General features: G+C 39.8%; 1 protein-coding gene across 1 annotated transcript in view; it reads right to left on the bottom strand.

Moving 5' to 3' along the window:
* Positions 1-25473, bottom strand: part of LOC122811883 (membrane-spanning 4-domains subfamily A member 4A-like) — a 156406-nt gene that overhangs the window by 87785 nt on the left and 43148 nt on the right. Inside the window, exons 3-4 of the mRNA XM_044084024.1 lie at positions 2439-2543; positions 701-757 (exon numbers count right to left, since the gene is read on the bottom strand). Of these exons, the coding sequence (XP_043939959.1) occupies positions 701-757; positions 2439-2543 (162 nt within the window). The remainder of the gene's footprint in view (positions 1-700; positions 758-2438; positions 2544-25473) is intronic.

The raw sequence follows: 25473 nt of genomic DNA, 5'->3' as shown, positions 1-25473 counted from the left end.
GCAAGTCCACAACAAGTAGTGCTTAAAAACACAAGGGAAGACATCTAACTCCATGTGGGATCAAACTTAGCTTCAGGAGCGCAAGGCAGGTTAACTCACCATTTAGTCACTCCATATAATTTGTGACATTTATAGAAAACTGACAAGTGACAGACTGATACAATGTCATGTGACTAGTTGCAGAATCCTTATCTCAAGCACTACGGTCTGAAGTTGGAATATCAGTGTTAGAAAAACTTTTGTGAGTTAAACATATTTTATTACTGGTACACAAGGCACCATCCCCTAGACCCCAGGACATTATATTATTTAGTACCAGACTGATACAGGGCTCATTAAATGGAGCAGTTGGAGCAGTAAACTACTAATGCAGTTTGTAGTGGTACATCAGTGTCTTTCCTTTTCAAGATGTGTGTTTTTTGAACCAGTGACATACCTTTACATAATTTACCTGGTCACCGAGTTTTATGCAGATGTATGGAGGTACAAAGGCAAACAGAGGAATATATCTTTCTCTTTTAAATCCAGTCTTCATTAGGCAGATTGCAGTTGCTATTAATATGGTGATTATACCATATGACAACAAAGATTGCTTACTGGCACAAGTGAACATCCTCATTTCATTGTTCTGAAATGTTCTCACACTGTTATAAAACGGACAATGCTGTGATAATGTGCACAAGAAAAAATGCTTACTTACCTTTCTTATGCTTGTTCGCTTGTCATTTGATACAGTCAGGGACCCAGAAACTATGTACTGTCAATAAAAAATAGATACCATGAGAAAAAAAAAAACTCTCATACTGTCATTTTATAATCTCACGTTTGTAGCTAATTCTGTTTAAGTAGTTCATGTATAGTCTCTGCACCTACTGCAATGCTTAATAATGCACTGCACAGTGTCTTAAAAAATGTTTTGTGTACTGCAAAATGAACCATTCAGCACCGAGAATAATAATCCATTAGCATACACTGACTGTTTTTGGAGTACCTTGTTTCCATACAGTTGCCCATCTGTAGACCCCATCATCCTTCCCATATGCCAATTATGTTCTTAGAGCCAGTCCTGCTATTCATTGTCCTTACTCAGGAAAGCGTTGTTTGGTCAGACCAACCTCAGACTGAACCACTGCCAGCAAGAGTGACTTACTTAAACAGACAAACCTTTAAATGGGATATTTAATCACCAGTATCAGAGAACTGTTTGGAGTGGTATATATCGTGTGGTGCATACATCCCTCCTTATCTCATTCATCAGGGGTGTGTCCAGACAGATACTCAAAGATTCCGCTGACCACTGCCCCAATGCTTTGCTTGTCTTTTGCAATCTGGCTTAAAGCCCATTTCACTTGTGCTGAATGGTTACTTCACAAAAGATGAATCATACAATTTTACTTGTATTGGTATCAAATAAAAATCTAAATAGTCTATTATATGAATATTTTTGAAAACAATATTATACGAGTAGCTTCTCAAAACTACTATATCAATATCTATGATTATTAAATAATTGGTATGGACTAGAACACCTATTCATGTACCAGTTAAATAACTTTTTTTTATTAAGCATTTTGAAATTATCATGGCTTTTTACTGTAGAGACTTTGACCAATTTTGCTAGAATTTAGTTCCTGTCATTTTTATAACTTACTTTGGTCTTTTCCTTTACAGGATAAATGTCTAATGTTCATGAGCAAATATAGATTTTGGTCTGTCTCTTATTCAGAGTAATAATAAACTAGAGTAATCCAGCCAGCACTGTTGTATAGTGGGATAAAACCCTAACTATGGCCTTGGTGACCTGGGTTAAATTAAAGTCTCGGGTGTCTGAGGCATTGATATGGAGGAATGGGTTCACCACAGACACTCTCAAAGGGAAGGTGTGTTCCAGTGAGGGGAGTAGCCCTTGTACAAGGTCAAATATACAAGAGGGAGTGGACTCTTGGGTAGGTCCCACACAGAATAAAACAAACTGAAGTTAAACAGCACTGCCACCCTAGAATGTGCTTAAACTCCTTGCTGGCCCCAGTTTTGAATTCAGTATTCCTGGAGTCTAGAGTGCTGGCAGACCCACTGAAGGACAAAGACAGCTGCCAGTATGAGAGAAAGGGGACAAGACAATTACAACAATCTAAACTTGCATTTCCTTAACAGTTCACACAAACTTATGTTTACTGGTTATTATGAGATTATATATTTGTTTTGTTTAACAAATAGATTTTGAAACTATTGTAGTTTATGCCAGGAGAGAGAGACAGAGAGACAGAGAGACATCAAAAAGGCTTAACTACATAGTTGGACAGTTGGCTTCATAGCCTATACATAGAACAGCTCACAACATAATTAGTGAGACTTGTGTAAGGAACAATGTTTACTCTTCAACAGACTCAAGCTCATTGACAATGTTAGAATGATAAAAGTAGAATAATAGAAATTACCAGTAGTCCACCCCAAGAAACCACTCCTGATATGGGTGCAATTGAAAAGGAGGTAAACGCGAGAGGAATCCCAATGTTGATTAATCCTATTATTATTTGGATGGCCTGTCAAACAAAAAAAACAAAATTATATCATTTTGATTAGCAACTCCAAAACCCCCTAAAAATGCATAAATGTAACTGAAATATGTAATACTGTATTTAATACGATTAATAAATTACAGTAAGTAATACTAGCGGAATTCTCACGATTACTATAACTGCTTAGAAACATAATCAGGTGCAAAAAAAACATGGATTCTTTTACAATACAGCATTTCTCTATGGGATAGTCTCATTACATTGTCAGACATTGGAAAACTATAGTTATCATAAACTAGGCATCTGTGTTATCCATTTCATTCCTCACTAATTGGTTCTGATCCAATCCTCGATCTAACTCTGACACATTTACCAGACTTTGGATTTAACTCCCAAGCTCCTCCCTTTACCCCATAATGCCCCACTTCATCCCTATTGCCTCAGATTTGGTTTGCTGCTCTATTTCCCAATAGCTGAAGACAAACATACATAGCCAGAGTCTAAGAACAGGGCTCAAACCTGAAACTGTAGGCTCCAAACACCGTCCAATAGGTCCTTCCAGAAGAAAAATGGATGGGGGAAATGGATGGTGGGGAGTTGAAAGAATGAAAGTGGACAACATGGATGCCTAGTTATGGCAAGTTTATGACTTATAAATCTGTTGTTGTCCTTTAGCCTCACTAATGGGACAATGTTGCCAGCTACATTGGAATATCCTTCCATGAGGGCAACCCATGGTCAGAGTACTACTGAACCAAGAGCGGCTGTATTTCTAAATATGATGTGCAATTTGTAATGTGACACAAAGGCATGAGACCTGTACCATGTAGCTACTGTGCAAATGTCATCTAGATGTCCTTGACCCAAGTCGATGAAGTAGCCATGGATTTGGTTGAATGAGCTCGGGGAGATTTTGGTAATATCATACCTTGTTGAGAGTAAATCCAAGTGATACAGTCTACAATACATTTAGCTAGGTAACTTTAGAAATTGGTTAGCCTAGGTGATTTAGAATGCAACATAAAAAAGCTGGTCTGACTTTCTAAACTGTTTTGTCCTGTGAAGGTAAAAACGTAGTCTGTACAGGAGTTGTAGCATTTACTCTCCTACTGGGAAAATTTGGAAAAAAATCTGGCAAGTGAATGGATTGGTTTATATTATTTTCAGAAACCACTCTAGGTAAAAAAGATATATCAGTCCACAGGGAAACCCTATCTTTATGAAATACATGTCTGGAGTTTAGATAGTATCTATAAACTTCAGCAAAAAGACTTAGAAAACTATCTTCCATGACAGAAATTTTAGGTCAGATTCATCTAGCAGTTCAAAGGGTCTTTGTGTTAAACTTTCAAGTACTGCAGTAAGATCTCAAGGTGGTGACAGAACTTTGAGGTCTCTGAAGAAAAAGGTCTTTCATAAAAGCTTTACACAATCTAGATGAAGCCTAGGAAATGGGTTTAGTCCCTGTGTGGGAATTCAAAATAAGATGCCAACTGAAGTTTAATTGTAGAAAAGCTAGCTCCTTCTTTGAAAAGAGTTGGCAGAGTTGGCTTTTTTTTTTCCTTTTTTTTTTGGACATCAAAAACTGGTGCATCAGAAAGATCAGCATCTTTATCTGATGCCCAAATAGAGAAACTTTTCCATTTACTTTTACAAACTGTTTTGGTAGAATATTTTTGAGAAGCCAAAATAATGTCATGAACTGGGGGAAGAGAGCCTGGACTGTAACTACTACTGGAAGTGGAGAAACTATGCACCAGCTTGAGGGCCTGAATGTACAGGAATTTAATCCCTGACAGGTGAGAGGAGAAGTAGGCTCCAGTATCCATGAAGGATAAAGATGAGACTGTAGAAAGGGGAACTATACTTGCTGAGGCCAGAAGGGGACAATAAAGGTTTGCTGAGCTCTTCAGCCTGCTTGCATTCTGCAAAAAGTCATGGAATCAGGGGGAAGGGAAGTATAAGCATAAAGGAGACTGGAGAACCAAGCATGAAAAAGAGCATTTCTCGGTGACCCCCCCCCCCCCAGAGGGGTTACAAGAGTGAAGTACTTGCTGCATTTGTTGTTGAGGGGGGTGGCAAAAAGGTCTCAGCAAGGTTGGCCCCCAAAGCTTGAAGATCATGTTCGCTACCGACTGATTGAGTTGGTGTGCATCCCAACTAGAAAAGTGGTCTGATGAGATCCCCCATTCCCTAACCATCAAGGCTTCGCTGCAAAGAGGGTAAGATAGAGTTTCTCCTTGCTTTTTGAAGTACCAGACCACAGGCATGTCAGTCTGAACTGCAACAAGCCCCAGTAGAAGAACATTTTGAAAAGTTTGCAAAGCTATAAGGACTGCTGTCATCTCTAGGACATTGATATGCAACTTGGTCTCTTGGGGGGACACATGCCTTGGACAGTTCTTCCCAAGAAATGCCCCACCACTTCAGTTGAGAAGACTCTGTGGTCACTATGGCTACTGGGTTCAGTTGGACAAGTGGCCTGTCCAGAAAAAAGATAGTCTAATTATATCCACCAGCAAATGTTGTGTCACTTGCAAACAGGTGTGAGTTTGACTTGAAAAAGACAGGGGTTAAGAATGGACAATTGTAGAGCTAGGCTCCACCGGAGAACCTACATAAAGAAGCATGCCAGAGGGAGTAATATTATGGCAGGTGACATTGACCCTAGTGCTTGAAGCACTAATCTTGCTGGCGGCGATGAATGAAAAAGGATAGCCTGAACTTGATTTCTGAGCAAAGTAATTCAGTGTAGAGGTAAAGATGTTATCTGTGTAGTGTTCAAAACTGTCCCAAAGAATTTCAGCCTCTGAACTAGTGCAAGTTTTGATTTGGTCAGATTTATTGTAATGCCCCAAAATTAGCAAATCTGGAGTAAATTGTCCCTGGCATGAAACAGTTGATGCCTGGAGGGAGAGGTAAGGAGACAATCACGATATGGAGAAATCTGGAATCCCTTCAGTCTCAAGTGAGCTGGCACTACTGCCATGCATTTAGTAAACACTGGGGGCTGTGATGAGTCCAAAGGGCAAAGCTCTTAACTGCTAATTATTTGCTCCCAGCTTAAGTGTAGATGTCTTCTGGATCATCTGTCTATTTTGAAGTGATAGTACATGTCCTGAAGATCTAGAGAGCACATCCAATCGTCCACCTTCTTTACATACTAGTTTAATTTGCCGAGATCCAAAATGGGTCTGAGATCCCTGGCTTCTTTGGCACTAAAAAGCATGAATATGTCTGATGAGGATTTCAAATGGACATCCTCTCAACTGGCCACTATTTTTATCAATATCTAACACTTCAGTGTGGTTCAGGCATTGCCATTAGCAGACATGCCTGGATGTTGCTATGACTTTGTGGAGCCTTTTAAGATGTTATTTATAAATGCCCCCATTCAATGGCACTTCTTTGTTCTGGATCCAACTTGGTCTGGTGGGACCTTTTGGATGACTCTTTCTAGCAGGTTTTGATGTTTTGTGCTGTGGCCTTCCTCTGACTGGGTGGAACATCAGGAAGTTTCTTCCTTTGACAACGAAGAAGGGAAAAAATGGTATTTAATAGAGTCCAGATATTCTCCCTAGCACCAATATTTTTATTATTCCCATGCAAATCTTGGAATGTTTTGAGATTTCCAGAACCACATTTTCTTACCACCTCTCTGGTTCCTAGAGAAGGTCCATTGAGGGGCAGAGAACTTTAAGGTAGATGGGGTCTTACCATCTTGTTCGGTGTGCGTAAGCATATCCTTTACTGATGGCCCAAACAAAGAAGTGCCATTGAATGGGGGCATTTATAAATAACATCTTAAAAGGCTCCACAAAGTCATAGCAACATCCAGGCATGTCTGCTAATGGCAATGCCTGAACCAGCTACTTATGAGGCACCTTCAGCAGAGTGATATTAACCTCACTGAAGTGTTAGATATTGATAAAAATAGTGGCCAGTTGAGAGGATGTCCATTTGAAATCCTCATCAGACATGGACTCAGTCTTTGATTGTTCCTTTCTCAAATCTCTCTGAAGCCTAGTAAAGTGCACTAGGTAATTAAGTAATCTCAGAGCAAAAGTACCCGAGGCAAACACTCCCTTTCCAAATCTGTCCAATGCTCTCAACTCCCCGTTAGGTAGATGGGCAGAAGAGCTCTGTTTTGCTAGCTGTTAGTGGCAGTCTCCACCACCATGGCATCAACAGGGACTCCTTTGCTCCAGTGAGGTCTGTCTGCAGGTGGTGCCAAAAACTTGTGGGAGCTAGGAATGGGCTTGACTGTAACAGGCTCCTTCCATGCCCAGCAGGAAACAAGATCAATAAGATCATCCATGTGTGTGTGTGTGTGGGGGGGGGTACCCAAGACAGACTGGCCAGAACCAAAAGCCTCCAAGAACACAATTCTTCAGGTGAGGGAGTTTGTGATGACCACCCACCCTTCTGCTTCAGGATCTCTAGAATATCTCCGAGATGTCATCCAGGTATTCTGAGGGATGCCTCTCCATCAAAATCAGTGTCTTCCATGAGAGACTCCATAGGGGAGTCTATGCATCTCCTCTTATATGTTCTCTTCCAGGGGGCCTCTTCTGTGGGATGTTCTGGAGAGGTATTGGAAGAGAGGGGAAGTTCCTCTACTGGAACTGGCTGTCCCCGTGGAATAGGTCCAACACAGAGCTTGGAACTGATGAGAGAAAAGGGGTAGGATCTAAAATGCAAGACAGTTATCTCTGGAGAGAAAAAGCCCTTTTCACCACCTTGAAGGCCAAAGGACCAAGAGAGGCCCTGACCCACCCCCTCAGAGCTGAAGCTTTCAAAGAAGGTAAGATCTAGGCCACCCCAAATCTAAGTTTCAAGGGGAGAATCAGATCCAGACTATCTAGGGTCAAAGCTCTGACAGAAGGGATGGCTCCAACAAAAATGGAGCAGAACCCAACCCCTTGGATCTGGTCCTGCACTTCAGCTCTGAGACCAGTTCTGATCCAATGGTATCAGAGCAGAACCAATCAGGGAAACAGTTAAGAGTGGAGAGGAGAAACTATCTTGCATGTTGTTGTTGTTGTGTCTTTTGGCTTTTCCCGGTTAGGGGTGGCCGCAGCAGAACTCTGGTCCGCAGAATTTTACATGCCGAGTTGCCAGCTCTGATGCACAACCTTCAACGAAGGTACGCCCATTCACGCATGTCTCCCACAGAAGACGCTTTAGCTGAGAAACGAACAGGACAAAGTCTTACTGTGAGGCGACAATGCTACCGCAGCACCACCACCGGAAACTATCTTGCATCTGATAACAAATCTCTCCGAGATCCCAGATCCCAGATCCCAGGGCTCTGAAACCACTGGTGGGATGGGAGAAGGAGAAAACCATCTCAGATGTGGCAGGCATACACACAGATCCAAAAGGGGATGGAGCTTGCAAGACCTGACTGTCTGAGAACTTCCGCATCATCCTATCCACATCTGCTTCTGGTGGTCCTAGAAGAAGTCATGGATGGAGGCCTGGAATGCTTCTTTGGTGTCTGGAAAAGCTGAGTGGGCAAGGTGGGAGAGATTGGCTTAATCACATATTCCGGTGAGATACTCCTAAAGAAGTACTCTGCTTTGATCTGAAGGAGGGACTGATGGAGCTAAAGTGATCACTGTAGGAGCCAAAGCCTTAGGATCAGAGAGTTTCCTGGTCTTGGTCAGTGGCTCTGAAGTGCAAGGGGAAGGAGAACACTTACAGTGCTCCAGAGGAGCAGACCTGCTTGATTTAGAGGGAGTTTGAGCCCCTGGAGTGGAAGGAGTAGACAGAAGACCCTTTAAGATTAGTTTGCTTCTCCTATCTGCTAGGGCCCTAGGGTTGAAGGTCACACATATACATGTCCAAATGCCTGGCCCCAAGACAATGAACACACACTCCTTGTAGACAGTTTGGGATCTTATGCCCAGAAGAAGTGTATTTTTTAAATGCTGTAGGTTTGTCAGACATAGCACAGAGAGGATGACAAACACAGAAGGTAAAGAAAATAAACATTTTTTTTGAAGCAACAAATATACAATAGAAAAAAAACTACCAACTATGGTAGAAGTAGAAATACCTTACAGTAAAAAGAGAAATACCAACAGTGGTTGACATCATTTAATTTGTGGACTCAGGCAATCAGTACCAAGTGTCAAGCAGCACTTTGTATATTTAGGTTTATTTAGTGTTGATGTCCCGGTAGAGAAATTTTAGGCCATACCTCTCAACTGTCAAGATATTTGCAGAATGGAATTTTACCTCATATTTTTTGGGGTCTGTTCCTCATAAAATCTATGGTTTTCCGGCAAATCACTGAGTACGGAATTGACTAAATGACAAATATATGTTACAAACTCTATATCCTTCAGTACTGCATGCCAACTCCTCCTGTTATTCTAGCAACTTTCGAAGCTTAAGAGCAATATTTAAAATCTGTCCCTATTTTTGGGCCTTCATCTCCTCACTATTTTAGGTTTTGTCCAGATTTCCTGTGCTAACAGGTTGAGAGGTATTGCTCAGGCATGTGCCCCACCCTGACCACATACATGTTACAATCCTTTGCCTTCCTACCGCATTTAACCTTGTGGACACCAATTCTCCATCATTACTGGTTTCTTCAATGACTAGATGGTATCTATCATTTCATAGGTTAACTCACAGTTTCTGCAAATTGTGTAAAAATAATCCTGAATTATGGCACACTGGACCACACAGTGCATGTCCATTTTTCAGGGAGAATTGATGGGGGGAAAAAAAGTAAAAAAAAAAAAAAACACTGCACAAGTTGTAAAAATATGAGACTCAATGGTGTATGAAGAACAGTCATATGTTACTACCTGCTATACTTTTAATTGTATGTCTAAACCACTATGCTTATGTAAATATCTTATGCAATCATATGTTATTATCTGCTATATTTTATAACTGTATGTCTAAACCACAATGTTCATGTAAAGATTTTATGTATAGTATGTTAGCAATTGTTCTGGAACTTTTCTTCTCAGGCCTCCACTGAAAATGGACAGGTCATTCCAGTCAGACCTCCCTGGTAAACAAATGTAAAATAAAATTTGTTTATTTTATTTTGGTAACTGGATTGTTTCCACTGAGCCATGGACTTTTTCCCATGGAATACAAAATCGGTAGAGAGCCACAAAATACAAATCTGTAGTGAGGTGCGCAATACATAATTCTAATACAAAATTAGAGAGACTAAGGATAAATGCTAAAATATAAATTAATTACAGGGCAAATCTGAGGATTACATGGTCACATGAAGCTACCATAGGCTCAATAACAGCAAGTGTACAAAATACAAATATACAGTGAGACAGGCCCCATGTCAAACATCTACAGTGCAACAGGCCCCATGTCAAACATTTACAATATAACACGAGTTTATGGTGTTCACTAGGAGCTGAGCAATGTCAGTTTACCAGTGCTATTCAGCTGTGCTGTTATCTATACATTCCTGTTCTAGTTTATTGTAGTGTGGGTAATGAGTTACTTTGATAGGATGAAGAAAGGTAAACAGGATTGTAATACATTCTAAGAAATCAAGTCTGGTTAAGGCAGTGATGCACTGCCACACATGATTGGTAGCTTCTCATTTGGACTATGTGCAGGATTGCTTTTTTTAAAGCAGGCAGGATGCAGAAAGGAAATCTAATCTGACACTTAAGTGATGTCAGTAACAGAAACTGACCAAATGCAAACTTAAGATAGCAGCCAGCCCACACCAAGGCTCTGCACATAGTCTTGAGTGCTAACAGACTTGTACCCCAATGTCCTGCACTCTTCTGCGGAAATCCTTCCTTTACTACAGCAATGCTTCTCCTTTTCTCGAGAAGCATAGGCTTAATAAAACACTTCTACTGCCTGTAAATATGTATATTTTGTACTACTATAGCAGTGATTCCAGTGCATGAAGCCCCATGATTAGGCTCTGCAGCCAAGACAGGCAGGCTTGTTAAGCACCTTTCTGACATCATTAAGTTGCTCAGTAAACTAAGCATCTTTCAGACATCAGTACATTAATGTAACAGAAACTAAAAACACTACATGTGTATTTGCCATTATTAGGAATTTGGTTGTATTATTCCTTAGTAAGTTGCTCAATTTTTATATTAAACACTCCTCTGGCTGGTGTGCCAAAGCAAACTGCATAACAGCCTTTAGCACATTTAGTTTCTTAGCGGGACACTTAGCTCTGCTAAAGACAGCAGGCTGAAGTGAAATGTTTTATGGCTTTCAAAGCTGTAAAATGCTTCTCACCGCTGAACTTAACACTGAGCTGATAACTGTGTTCTCAGCATTGTTGCCAAGATTCACCTTTGAGGTGAACTTTCTGGCTTCCATTTTGCAAATAATTTATTTTTATTTCAACATTTGTTAATCGGGTTATGATCCTCCCCTATGGGGGTGGGTGCTGTAATTGGAGTATAAATCAATATGTTAAACAGCATAACCACACTGAAATACAGAACATGGCTTGTCGTCAAGATGTTACAACATAAGTTTAGCTAGCCTATAGGTTCGTAGGTGTGTACTAGGCTAATGGCCCTGGAGCCTTTACAAACTTGGCTCCTAGGATTACCCTGGCATTGTGCCACCCGACCTTAGTTTCCAGTGCCTCTATCAAGTAGAGCTACTGGAGTGATCCGGGGGGGAATTTTCCATTTCCCATCCACTCATCAAGATTTCTCTTTAAGACTGCCAGTGCGGTGCCCTGTTTGACATGTATGGGAAGTCTATTCCATAGCATGGGGAGTCTCAGGGTTATGAACCTGTCCCTCCTGCATGTTCTGTTGATTGTGGTAATGAGGTTAAGGTCTCTGGAGCATGTGATTTGGAGGGACTGGGATTTCTTTAGATGTAGCATTTCTAACAGAGCTGGGTCAGACATGGCTTTGTTAGTCAAGCAGAGATCGCCTCGAAGTAGGCGATATGAGTTAGAGAATAGTTGGGAGTTTGAGCCTGTCCATATAGGACAAGTGTTTAAGGCCTAGGATCATCTTTGCGAGGTACTTTTGTGGCCTCCCCAGTTGTTGCAGCTGTCTAGTGAGGTACATGCCAAATGGGGCATTTTACTCTATGATTGGCCTAATGAGGAAAGAATAGAGGGAGACAATGACCTCTTTCTTCCTGGATGCAAAACCCTTAGTAATGAGATGTGCCACATAGGACTTTCTGACCACAGTGGCAATGTGGTGGTCAAGAGAGGTTGCTGTCAACCTGTGTTCCCAGATCTCTTATAATGCCTTCTGTGTCCAGTGGACTACCATTGATGTGGTAATTCATGGGAACTGGGTTTTTTTCCCCAAAGGGAATGACGGCATTTCTTGGCACTGAGCTTAAGGCCATGGCTCCAACACCAGTCATTGGTCTCAGTGAGGCCTTTCTGTAGGATGTCATCACTTGGGGAGTTAATAGCTCCCAACTTGCAATCGTCTGCGAACTTTTGTCAGCCAGAGGCCCTTTTTATTGGCATGGACTTTAGAGAAGTGTATACCAAACAGGAGAGGACCCAGGATGGAACCCTGTGGGACTCCACACATGACTGGTCAGCAGTAAGACTTGGAGTCAGCTACTTTCACACTGTGGGTTGTCTCTGTGAGCCAGCTTGCAACCTACCTAGTGATATAGGGGTTGATGCCTAGCTTAGTGAGTTCTTCTATGAATCCAGAGTGGGGAATGGTATCAAAGGCCTTGGCCAGATCAAGGTAGGCTGTATGAACCACCTTGGCTTCATCCACTGCTCTAGTGATGGACTCAAAGTCAACCAGGTTGAGCATGCATGATATACCCCTCACAAAACCAAATTGTGTCCAGAGTTTTAAGTCCATGATGATGCATTCCATAGCTTTGCAGCCTAATGGGGAGATAGTTCTCAGGGTCTGTAGTCACTCTTCCTTTGTAGAGAGGGATGACTGTAGCAGTGCACCATTTGGTAGGGACAAAACCTACAGTGAGGCTGTAATTCAACAGGGGATGCAGGTGAGGTGCCAGTACACTCTGTAGTTCATTAAGAACACAGCCAGGGATATTGTCATAGAAGCTGCATTCTTGGCCTTGGACAGTGCTGTTTTAACCAGTGCAGCAGTAATACCAGGTGCCTGGCAATATACTGGTATTATGATTGGTCCTTTGGGCAGGGAGAGAGAGGGGTAGACTTGGCTCTGAATCTGTTGGCCAGTATATTGGCAATATCTGTTGGCTTGGTATAAGAGGTACCATTGTGCAGTAGCTCAGAGCAAATCTTGGTATTGCCATGGAGATTATTTACATAACTATAGAAGCCCTTGTGGTTGTCTTTACTACTGCAATTCTATTTTTATAGCTAGCTTTAGAGGATTTGATGAGGGATCTCAACTTTTTGTTGAGGCTGATAAGGGAGTTTTTCCAGTCTTGGGACTTCACCTTATTCCACATCAATTTCCTCCTTCTGTTGTAGAGAGTTTGTTTATGGCAGGGGACCATCAGATTGGCCTCCCTTTTTGGAGTAGAACATCTTGGTTCTATTGGGTAGGGTGAGATCCATGCATTTGTGTACGTATTCATACAGTGAATTGGTGTATGATCGGTGGTCGTGCAACTATTCTCCATTTGCATGGGTGCCATGGAGTTAGCCACCTCTGTTTTTAGGAGCGTAAAGTTAGCTTTGGAAAAGTTTTTCATGGCAGTTACCTTTGCAGGGGGGTGGTGGGAGGGATGAGGATTTCCCAGGTGATTAGTTTGTGGTCAGATCTAACAAAGGAAGAGTTGACTAATGGCATAGAGCAACAGTTGCCCATGTGAGTAATGACCAGGTCAAGGATGTTGCTACCTCTAGTGGGGGTAAGAAAGAGCTGGTCCAGGGCATTGGAAGTAATGAATTTCATTAAACACTGGGCAAGTGTATTGGTACACGAGTAGCTTTCCCAGTTATTGGAGGGGTAGTTGAAGTCGCCCATTATGAGAATGTTAGGTTGCACTCTAATATTCTCCAGGGTGCTTAGGAACATGGAGTGCGAGTCTTGGGACATGGTTGGAGACCTATAGCAGGTTATAACCTGAATCACTGTCTTGCTCAATGTTAGCTGTACCTGAAGTATCTCTGATGTGTTATGTTGGGCTACCAGTCTGGAGGTATATCCTTTATGAATATGAAAACATCACCACCTTTGAAGCTTCGGTCCAAGTTCTGGGGCAAAAAGGTGTGGAATGAGTTATAGCCTGGTAGTGTAGGGGAGCTTTCTGCTGCTTTGAACCAGGTCTCTGTTACAGCACAAATGTCGATGTTCTCTATTTTAAGGAGTGCTTCCAGTGAGTGCATTTTGAGATTTAGACTTCTAGCATTGAGCAGCATGACCCTCAGAATGAATTTGTTTGTAGCTGTTATGGTGGTAATTTGTTTTTTGGAACACTGCCTAAAAAGGCACTATAGGGGTGGCAGGAGCCTTGGCCAGTATCTGGAAGCCCAGGGATGACAGATCCAGGCCATCTCTGGTAAAGCATAGAGGTCTGTCAGTCATGTCATCCCAGGCAGACAGATGCTGGATCCCATTATAATGACACCAGAAACTTAGCCAATTGTTGAAATAAATCATTTTCTGCTTGTACTGTGGTATTCTGGGTGATGGTAGGATGCTGCTCAGGGCTAGAGTCATACCCGCCTGGACTACATAAATCAGAGAGCTCCTCCATGTCCCTTTTCATGTAGTCCAGGGATGTACATCTCAGGTCATTCACATCCACATGTACAATGACAGGGCCATATTCGTACCTGTTGAGGGACCCGAGTGCATACATATGTGGTGGATCCTGGCACCTGATAGGCATCTGACTGACTGTTACTTTCTCCTTATTCAACTTAGTGAGTGGGACATCAGTGTGCCTCACTATTGAATCACCTATGACTAGTGCTTTAGGCATGCTGTTTTGCCTTAGAGGCTTTGGTTGAATGGCACACTGTTTAGGAGAGTTATGCATCTCGTAATTAGTGGTGTGTTGTGGTGGTAGAATGAGTTTCTGCTGTTTGGGTAGATTTTTATTAAGATTCTCCATGAAGGTGTGTGTGTGTGTGTGTGTGTGTGTGTGTGTGTGTGTGTGTGTGGTTTGTGTTTTTATGTGAAGGCAGTACTGGTGTGTGTTCCATGTGGTGCGGTGCAAGTGTTGACCTTCTCCACTTGACCAGCTATTCCAGTCTTGGCTGGAGAGTGCGTGGCTTCCATTTTGGGTATACAAGTGCATCGCTCACAATTCTGAGTGTTGGGAGGTAAGAGGAGAGGGTTGTCAGTGTACACGAAGCAATTGCTACATTGCCTCAGGATGCCCAAGTTCACCAGGTTAATAGGAGAAAGCACAGGGAACTGACCTTTAGACATGCCTGGAGGGAAGTAGTACTGGAGCGGTTTCCTTGTAGAATGTTTAGTGCTTGTAGCACTTGTGTGCTACAATAATTGCTACAAGAAGTCTGGTAAAATGCTAGACTAATAAGCTAGTAAAAGTGTAGGAGAGGAGAGAACTTGCAGATGTTAGGAAAAAATTGAACAGCAAACTTTGGGACTGCTCAGAAGCTTACAAACAGTCCTGGATACAGCAAATCTGTATCTGGACTGGACTAGTTACAGGAAAGGCGGGAAACGAACTTTGCTTTTCTGTAAAAAAAAAAAAAAAAAAAATTCTGTTAAGACAGCACTAAAAGCAATTCAAGTGCAGTGCAAGCTAGGAAACTTGAATGTGTAGCAATATTAAAGCAAATACAGTTTAAATAAATGCAATTTATTCAAACTGTATTTCTGGCTTGTTTTTACCAGGCTGTGGTTATTTCTTACATTTATTTATTTCATTGAATTGCACTTCTTAATGCTTATTGTGATGTGACTGTGGTGGTGGTGCTGCGGTAGTGTTGTCGCCTCAGTTAGACGTTGCCCGTTCGATTCTCAGTTAGAGCGTCTTGTGTGGCGACATGCGTGAACGGGCATTCCTTTGTTGAAGGTTGTGCGTTAGGCCCGGCAAGCTAGCACGTAAAACTCTACTGCCAATCATTAGCGGACCGGAGTTCCGCTGTGGCGACCCCTAACCGGGAAAAGCCAAAAGACACAAGACAATGCTTATAATTGTGATATACAGCTAATCTACTACATTTTGCACCATTATTATTTTTACTGTTTCACTGCATTTGTGTACCGAGTTATACCGTTAACTGTATTTTTCATTGCTATATAGTGTTTCATTACTGTAATTGCATTTTTTGTGAGGTTTCTTTGTTCTAGTCAGGTAGCATAGTCTGGATAGAGGCCTGCTGTTATCCAGGCCTGGTTGTTTTGTTTGTTGAGATTCCTGTTTCTGGCAGTCATCTTCTGCTGATAGAGAACACAGAGCTAATCGGAGGAGGGGCACTGAAGACAACTCTGATCTGTGATATATAACAAAGTATCTTGTTTTTATTTTGCTTACTTTTACTGGTTATTGCTTATTCTAGATATTTATAGCACTTTTTATGGTCTGCTGCGTATCTGTATTGTATTACTAGATTACTGGTTGTACTAAAATTGTCTGCCTTACAGGGTCTGATAAATAAGGTTTTTGCTGTCACACTGTACATTTTCTAGCTAGTTTCATTGTGTGCACTGGAAATGTTCTCCATTTGTTAAACATGTTTGTTTCATCTGATTTCCTGCCAAGGAGTGTATCATATAACTGATTTGTTTGCAGTTAAAAAGCATTCTCTAGAGTCAGGGCCGGCCTTAGCAGAAATGGCACCCTAGGCGAAGTAGTGCTCTGGCGCCCCTTAAGCCCCACCCACACCACACTCATGAAACACCCCTATTTGAGCCACACCCACTGGGTCATTCCCCAATAAAGTCACTCCAGTCATTTCCTTAAATTATTTAAATGCACAGGAAGGAAAAGATACCTTGTAATGTAGTTAAACTGCAGCTACCTTTGCATATGTATTTTCTACTTGAAATACCAGAACCAGATCATGGTCAAATAGGGTTCTAGGAAGGGTAATAGACCACCACCCCAGAGCAGCCCCTCCTGCAGCAACCCCCAACAGCAGCTCCCCCCTCAGCCATTCCAGTATTCCATTATTTGGTTCTCACCAGTTACCACACATATGTTCTATTATTTACTTTTACAATCATTACAGATATTGAAATAAAATAGCACAAACACAGATAGCCATTTGCTAAACAATACTGTCTCAATGAAAACAGACTTAGCATGAGCAGTAAAATTGTCTGCCCTTGAAACTGACATTCTTTGAAATGAAAAAACTCACATTCATTGAAACAGCATGAAACCCCACATTCATAGAAATGTATCTGGTTGGTGGAAAATTTTACCTTTGGCCTGTTTTCAAAACAGACTCCTTGCACACATTTTTTAGGGCCATGCATACATGTATGTATTCTTTAATTCACTTTCTTGATTGTATTGAATTATATTCCTTGTATAATACAGCACTCTTTGTTAGAATGTTTTAAATTTGTAGCTTTAAACGTTCGTTTAATAAGCAATGAAACAAAATGTAAGTTGTAGCAAGAAAATGACAAACCAAAAATAAATATTATTTATGTTTTAACCGATTCTGTCAGGGAAGCAATGTTCCATAATATTTCTGCGTTTTTATAACAAAGCAGTATAATGAGGTTCATTTACCCATGCCTCACAAAATACAGTTCTTGTCTGAAATACATTTTGACAGTTGTAATGTTTGAAATAATTCTATTAGAGAACATCATAAATAGTTCTACTAGAGAAAATCAATTCTGAAATTTATATTTTGGTATGTCAACAAATGCCCAACACAAGCACATATTCAAGCATGTATGCATGTATAAAGTAGGTATATAGATATACAAATAATAAATACACACACTCTGACAGAATGGGGGGACAAAAGACCGAAATAGGGACATATTTTAAATATTGCTCTTATAAACTTTGAAAGTTGCTAGAATAATTGGATTTGTCTTAGTGTGTATTTTTCTGAAGAATATGAAGTCTGAAACAGAAATGTATATAATTATTTAGTAACTTCAGTCCTCAGATCATCCCACTGATTTGATAAAAAATTACAAATTTTATGAGGAACAGACCAAAAATATGAGGCAAAAATCTGGACATTCAGTGAAAATCTGGACAGTTGAGAGGTATGTTTCCTTTTCCTTTCTTGTCGTACTTTTACTACAATCCTGAATTTTTTCCCTAGTTTTCCACATCTCCTATATTTAAATGAAGTCAATAACAGTCTACTTAACTTTACAGATATGTATCCAAATGAGAATAGTGTTCTCTGATATCTATATATAAATTTGTCTGTTACAAGCTAAGTTAAACGTCATGCTTCCTGGTCTGTGGAGCTTTTCTCCTCGGTCCACAGATGAAAAGGAGTTTATTTTAGGCATACCTCTTAACTGTCCAGATTTTTGCTTAATTTCCAGATTTCTGCTTCACATTTTTTGGTCTGTTCTTCCTAAAAGTTGTGGTTTTCTGACAATATACTGAGGATTGAAGTTACTAAATAATGACACACATTTGGGTTTTGGACTTTGCGTCCTTCAGAAAATGCATACTAACACAAAACTTGTTTATTCTAGCAACTTTTCAAAGTTTGTAAGAGCTATATTTACATCTGTTCCTCCCTATTTTAGGTCATTGTGCCCCCCATTATGTCAGGCTTTGTCCAGATTTCTTGATCTAAGAGGTTGAGAAGTATTCCTAGCACTTTCCCAGTCAATAAATGCAAGTAAGTGCATAAATCATAAATCAATAAGCAATCAAACGTGTTAAAAAATCTGACTGTGTATGTGTGAGAGAGGGATTAACTATTTTTGATGCCATGTAATATATTTTCCATTTTTTCCACAATGAGAAGATCCCGGTGCAAACTATTCCCTCATCACCTCTGTAAAGCATCCTGGCCAACCTGCAGCTGTATTTATTTATTTTATTTTCTCTTTGTTGGTCAGTATAGTCCCAGTAGGCCAGTGTCCTGTTTTCAGAGGAGACCCAAGATGGTACTCATACTGAGTATATACATTAAGTGCAGTAAGTACAGGAGTTACAAATAAACAACAAGAATTACAAATAAACAAAGAAAATTAATGTGGTAAAATATTCAGGCACTATTGTTTTATGCAGTATATTACAGAGTACTAGATATCATTAATGTCAGTCTGGCAAAGATACAGAGCTAAGAAAGGAGTAAGGCTATGTACATCTTTACAAAACGTTGATGTTCCTTAGCAGTGTGGTTTAAGATGTAGATTTATGTGTTGTATGTCAGTGGAGATTCACAACCATGACACCATAGTCCTGACGTCATCTGCTGAAAGTAATAAAATAAATCTGCCACTGTATTGCCAGATGTGAGGTAGTGATGTCCCATAAACAGCATAGCTGATTAACTCTCCTTTATCTTATGCTGATAAACTTCGCACTAGGGCTTGCCTTTCTGAAACCCAACACTGCATATAGACTGCTATGCTGTAGAGAATGCCAACAAATGACTAGTGTCATTAGTTGCTACAATACCCCCAGGAATCTGAAATACTCTCCTAACTATATCATGAGACTTTTAATGCCTACAGCTCAGACTGACTGTATTCACTATAGTCACCATCCATGTGTTTACTTGTGACTGTAGCTCTCCTTACAGCATCCAAGACCAGTCTAGTTATGTATTTCTGTTAACTGAAATCCCAGCCAGTATCTTCTGCAACCAAAACCAACAATTATTTATACATATTCCCTACAATGAAACTTAGTGATTTTATAAAGATATTTACATGATAGCTCTTAGAAGCTTTCACCCCCCTTCCCCCCATCATTTGCAAGCAAGCAGCACCTGATGTTGTAACTGAATGCTTCCCAATGTAATTACTGTATGTTTTCACCCCCCTTCCCCCCATCATTTGCAAGCAAGCAGCACCTGATGTTGTAACTGAATGCTTCCCAATGTAATTACTGTATGTTCCTTTAAATGAATTAAGTGATCCCCTCGCGGCAGCATTAGTTGAAAGGTAGACATACACTCGCGCGCACACACACACAATGGCAAATTATTTAATCCAACTTGGTGCATGTGTTTAAAATAACTAAGGTCAACAATTCCAGAAGCTGCAGCTATACCAGCAGCAGTAGCGGACAGAAATATATAAAAGCTAGTCAATAATCGCGTTCACACGTGCAACCATAAATACTTAAGAACGTGCCACAGTATGCGCACACGTGTATACACACATACACACACAATGCTGAAATGTCCTCACTCTGTCCCTATATAAATGGAGCAAATGGACATATCAGACTCACAATTTATGGGTTCTTCAGAATTTGCTATGGCATACGTGTAAGATGGAGAATAAGCAATGTGTAACAGGTATTGCATACTTTATTCAAAAAAGTTGTCCTTGGAGTACTTCACTTAATAAAATGTACTAGTAATTAACGACAAAGTGCAGTATTAAACACCTGAAATTGTAAACACATCTATCTTTTCTTCTACCTTTGCTGCACGTTTCTTTACATTTCTCAGACCTTGAGTTTAGCAAGAAGACATACTTGCTAGAAAACAATAAGTGAAATATATGCAGGCATTTACACATATTCCTTTTCCATATGAGGAGTATTCAAGTGTTTAAGCAGGTTACTGCTCTTCTTTTTAGCAGCTATAATTACGTGCAGGCTTGAAGAATGTATTTACGTCATGACGCATGTATGCTGATGTTCTAGATTCGTGTACCGCGATGTTTTCTTTTTTTTTTTTTCAGTCTCCGGGGCAACCTGCAGCTGTAAGTGGAAGGGTGCTCAACCCATCCTGCAGCTGTAAGTGGGAAGGCGCCGCTCAACCCGTCTCACGCTATGCTTCAGGCTTCCTGAACAGGGAGCCAAGAAGAATGCAGATTTTATTAATTAAAATAAACACTTAAAAATAGCGCCCTTTCCAAGGCCGGCCTGTACGGCACCCTAGGCGGTCGCCTAGTTCACCTATGCCTAAGGCCGGCCATGTCTAGAGTCTCCTTGCTCCTTTATCTGTTTAAAAACTCTCATTTAGTGGCTCACTGCTGTTTTTCTGCTGCTGTAAACATTTTTGTAGTGTTTTCTGTCTAAAATAGTGTAGCTAGTAGCTGTAATAGTTTCTCACCCTCCTTCCCTATTGGTGTCTTGTTCTTATACTTGGGTGGCTTTGCAGTTGCCTGCCCCTACTATAAATCTGATCTGGGACACTCCACCCAGTCTAGTGTCATTGGCTCATTCTACCTAATACAGACAGAACATTTGAGAAGGCCAACCTTGAACTATCTTCTGTTCTCCCTTTCTACTTTACTAAAACACACACACACACACACACACACACACACACACACACACACACACACACACACACACACACACACACACACACACACACACACACACAAAAGCTACAATCTCCTTGAGTTCTGACTGAGTGTGCTTCTCAGCTGATTAGTATATTTTTGGCACTTTTTAACTGTTGAGAGTTGAATAAAACAGTAACTGAATTCAGTTCATGTGGCAGAAATATACAATACAAGTTTCCTTTTAGACCTAGTACAACAGAATAGGATCAAGGGAGGATTATAATCTTGTATCTTACATCTATGATACATCCTACATTAGTTCTTTACCTGTACAAAGCTGTGAAGCAGAAAGAACTTACCTTTTCTTTATATATTGGAAAATTTTATGGCATGATGCAAGTATGATCCATCCATCTCCCGTTTCTCCCCTCATTTTTACACATGAGATGAAGATGTCACTTTAACAGTAATAATCATCTAGACCCAAGGTTCGCACCACTGAGTAGCGAACCCAGTCATGGTAGATCTTCCACAGCACACAGACACAGACACACACACACACACACACACACACACACACACACACACACACACACACACACACGTAATGGGTGGGTGGATTAGATGCTCTAAATTAGTAATAGGTGTCCTTGGAATGTGGGACAAAACCAGAGTACCCATAGGAAATCCATGTGAACACAAGCAGGACATGCACCCTATGCACAGAAGGCACCCTGGCTAAGAATCAAACCAGAAAACCTCTTGCTGTGAGCTGGCAACACTTATCTGCTGCACCACTGAAGTATGTCAACTAATTGTTTAGGATAAATTTCTTCACTGCTATTGTTGAAACACTTAAGATAAAAATACCTAACTTAAGGGTTCAATACTTAGGCTACTCATCTTTGCAGGTAAAAGTGGATGTCAAGGGTTTGTGGCTAACCAAGCTTGCAGATGACTGCAAACTTGGTGTCCTCTGGGGAGTTTATGGCGGCACCAAGATCCTCCAAGAGGGCCTATCTGAAATGGTGTTACAACCATGGACTAAAGCTAAATATTAAAAAGTGTATAATTGTATCTTTTGGTAAGCAGGAATTCCCTTGTAACTATCACATTGGCAACAAACTCATGAAAATTTATCACGTGGCTAGGGATCTGGGAACCAATGTCAGCAATAGACTGTCCTTTGATCGTCATGTATCCACTGTTACTGTATAATGGTAGAGGATAACTCCGCTCGTCTATGGGACGCCAAAACTGGTGAAAAAATTGTTCCAAAATGGAAAACTCCAATAACGAAGGAAGGTAGAAGCAATGAGATTTATTAAACCAGTTAAGCGCTTTCGGCTGTGACCCAGCCTTCATCAGAACAACCAAATACTCACTAGCAACGTGGTATTAATACCCCCACATCCAATTAGCAGCCTCTCATACAATTAAAACATTTAAAACATTTAAAACATTGAACTGTTAAAATAGGCGCCAAATGTTTAAACAGCCCTTACACTCAAAATTATGTAAACATACCTACACTCGTAAGCCACTAAATTACTTCTATAATAATGTAATATAATAAGATAAGTAAAATGTGACATAATATAATAAAATAAAATAATATAATAAAATAATATAAAAATACATTGAGATTGTATGTAAAGGCTCACATACAATATGCTCTCTCTAAAATACATAAAATACATAAAATACATTACACCTGCGTGGGTGGAACATTTAATCAGTATATTATCTGAAATATAGTATAAAAAATCATTAAATGCTATGTGAAGTAGACAACTCATACCCCTAATGCATGTGAAAGTCTTACATGAACAATTCTGAATACAATAACATGAATATAGCTTAAGTATTGTAAAAACATTAGTAAAAAATTAAAAATTATATATTATGGATGTTAAATTACATAATATAAATAATATAAATAATTTTATTGGTCTTGGTGGTGGATCATCCTATCATGATGTAATAAAGAATTTTTTACTCTAAAGCTAAAAAGGGTTTTATGCTAATAAATTCACTTCAGACAGACCAGGGGGGTGGCGATGGGAGCAGCTTGTGCTCCCATCTTCGCCAACCTGGTGATGGCCGAATGGGAAACTGAAAGTGTTTTCAAAAGTTCTTATTTCAAGGACATTGCTCTATATGTCAGGTATCTTGACGACATCTTTATTTTATGGAAAGCATCCGTGGAGCGAATGGATGAATTTATGTTATATCTCAACCAGACAGTGGAGTTCTTAAAGTTTACCCATGAGTATAGTCATCGAGAAATTTCTTATTTGGATGTTCTTTTAAGGAAAAATGATAGCGGATTCACTTCCAGCACGTATAGAAAACCAACTTTTTCGAATGACTATGTGCATTACAGTAGCAACCATCCACCACATGTCTTCAAAAACGTGTTGAAGGGTCAATGCATTCGAGTGGCCAGGATGTCATCCAATATACACATCCTGCAGTCAGAACTTGCATTGATCAGAGATATGTTTAACAAAAGAGCTTATCCTGATTACATGATCAATGAGGTTATAAATTATGTAACCGAACAATGGGGCATAAAATATCCCCCATTATTAGGCACTTATAAACCACCCATTAGAGAGGGCACACATCAATCATCTGTAGGTAGGGTATGTGTTCTTATGTATTCGCCTAGTACACACATTATTAAAGACATTTTGGAGAGATATTGGCATACACTGAGTGTTATAGACAAAGACCAGATCTTGGGCAAGCAACCGAGATGTGTATATAAAACAGCTCCTAACTTGAAAGCTTTATTAGAAAGGAATAGTTACGCCCAAAATAAACCAGCCAACTTCACAGGGACGGTGAAATGTGGTAACTGCAAACAATGCAAATATATTAACAGTAATAAAAGTATAAGATTAAATGATGTCTGTCACACCACTATCAAATCCTTGAGGGGTAACTGTAAGACCAAACAGGTGGTATACTTGGCTGTCTGTAGTAAATGCAATGCCCATTATGTGGGCAAAACAGAGAGACAGCTGAACAGACGCATATATGAACACCTATACAGAATAAAAAAGTGTGACAACAAAAATGCATTGTGCAAACACATAATGGAAAAAGGTGAAGAACATAGCTTTTTATTTTCTATAATAGAACAGGTGGATACTACTGTGTTTGGGGGTGATTGGAAAATGAAACTGTCAGCATGTGAAAGCAAATGGCAAATCCTAACAGATTCGACGAGACCACCTGGCCTCAATGAATTTATTAGCATAAAACCCTTTTTAGCTTTAGAGTAAAAAATTCTTTATTACATCATGATAGGATGATCCACCACCAAGACCAATAAAATTATTTATATTATTTATATTATGTAATTTAACATCCATAATATATAATTTTTAATTTTTTACTAATGTTTTTACAATACTTAAGCTATATTCATGTTATTGTATTCAGAATTGTTCATGTAAGACTTTCACATGCATTAGGGGTATGAGTTGTCTACTTCACATAGCATTTAATGATTTTTTATACTATATTTCAGATAATATACTGATTAAATGTTCCACCCACGCAGGTGTAATGTATTTTATGTATTTTATGTATTTTAGAGAGAGCATATTGTATGTGAGCCTTTACATACAATCTCAATGTATTTTTATATTATTTTATTATATTATTTTATTTTATTATATTATGTCACATTTTACTTATCTTATTATATTACATTATTATAGAAGTAATTTAGTGGCTTACGAGTGTAGGTATGTTACATAATTTTGAGTGTAGGGACTGTTTGAAAATTTGGCGCCTATTTTAACAGTTCAATGTTTTTAAATGTTTTAAATGTTCTAATCGTATGAGAGGCTGCTAATTGGATGTGGGGGTATTAATACCACGTTGCTAGTGAGTATTTGGTTGTTCTGATGAAGGCTGGGTCACAGCCGAAAGCGCTTAACTGGTTTAATAAATCTCATTGCTTCTACCTTCCTTCGTTTTGGAGTTTTCCATTTTGGAACAATTTTTTCACCAGTTTTGGCGTCCCATAGACGAGCGGAGTTATCCTCTACCATTATACAGTTATTGTGTTTCCTACTTAATTGGCGTGATGTATCCACTGTTGTAAGAAAATCCTGTTTCTTTTTGGATACAAGCTGTGCAGTGTATTGAATCTAGATCCAGGGATGTAACTTAGCACTCATTATGCTGATCATGGAACATAATGCCCTTTTTGGAATGTACCTGTCCAAACACATGTCACAGTTGGAATGACTATACGGCTTTCTTGCTAAAAAATTAAGTGCCTAAATACACAAGAGGACTAGTAGTGCAATGTAGTCATTTTATGGGCCATAGAGCTCATTAGTTACTGCTCTGTTTTTTCTGTGCTTCTATAAATTTGCAGTGGTTAGCAATGCTCTGCACAGCAGCAAACACATAGAAAGAAAATCTTCCTGTAGAACAGTTCATAAAACTGTACCCTGTAAAACAGCGATATAGGGCAAATACCTTGTGTAATAACAAGTTTACAGCAAAATGTTAAGTGGCAATACCTATAGATTTAGTAGAATTCAATGTTGTGTAAACATTAGTCAGCAGAATTTAGCACTGTTTAGCATAATCTGCTCAAACAAAGCACCCTTATTAGTATGCAC

This window comes from Protopterus annectens, chromosome 9.part0, assembly GCF_019279795.1.
Source record: "Protopterus annectens isolate FY-2018-M chromosome 9.part0, PAN1.0, whole genome shotgun sequence".
Classification (NCBI taxonomy): Eukaryota; Metazoa; Chordata; order Ceratodontiformes; family Protopteridae; genus Protopterus; species Protopterus annectens.
Note: the sequence above shows the minus strand (reverse complement) of the source record. Positions and strands in the feature narration are given on the sequence as shown.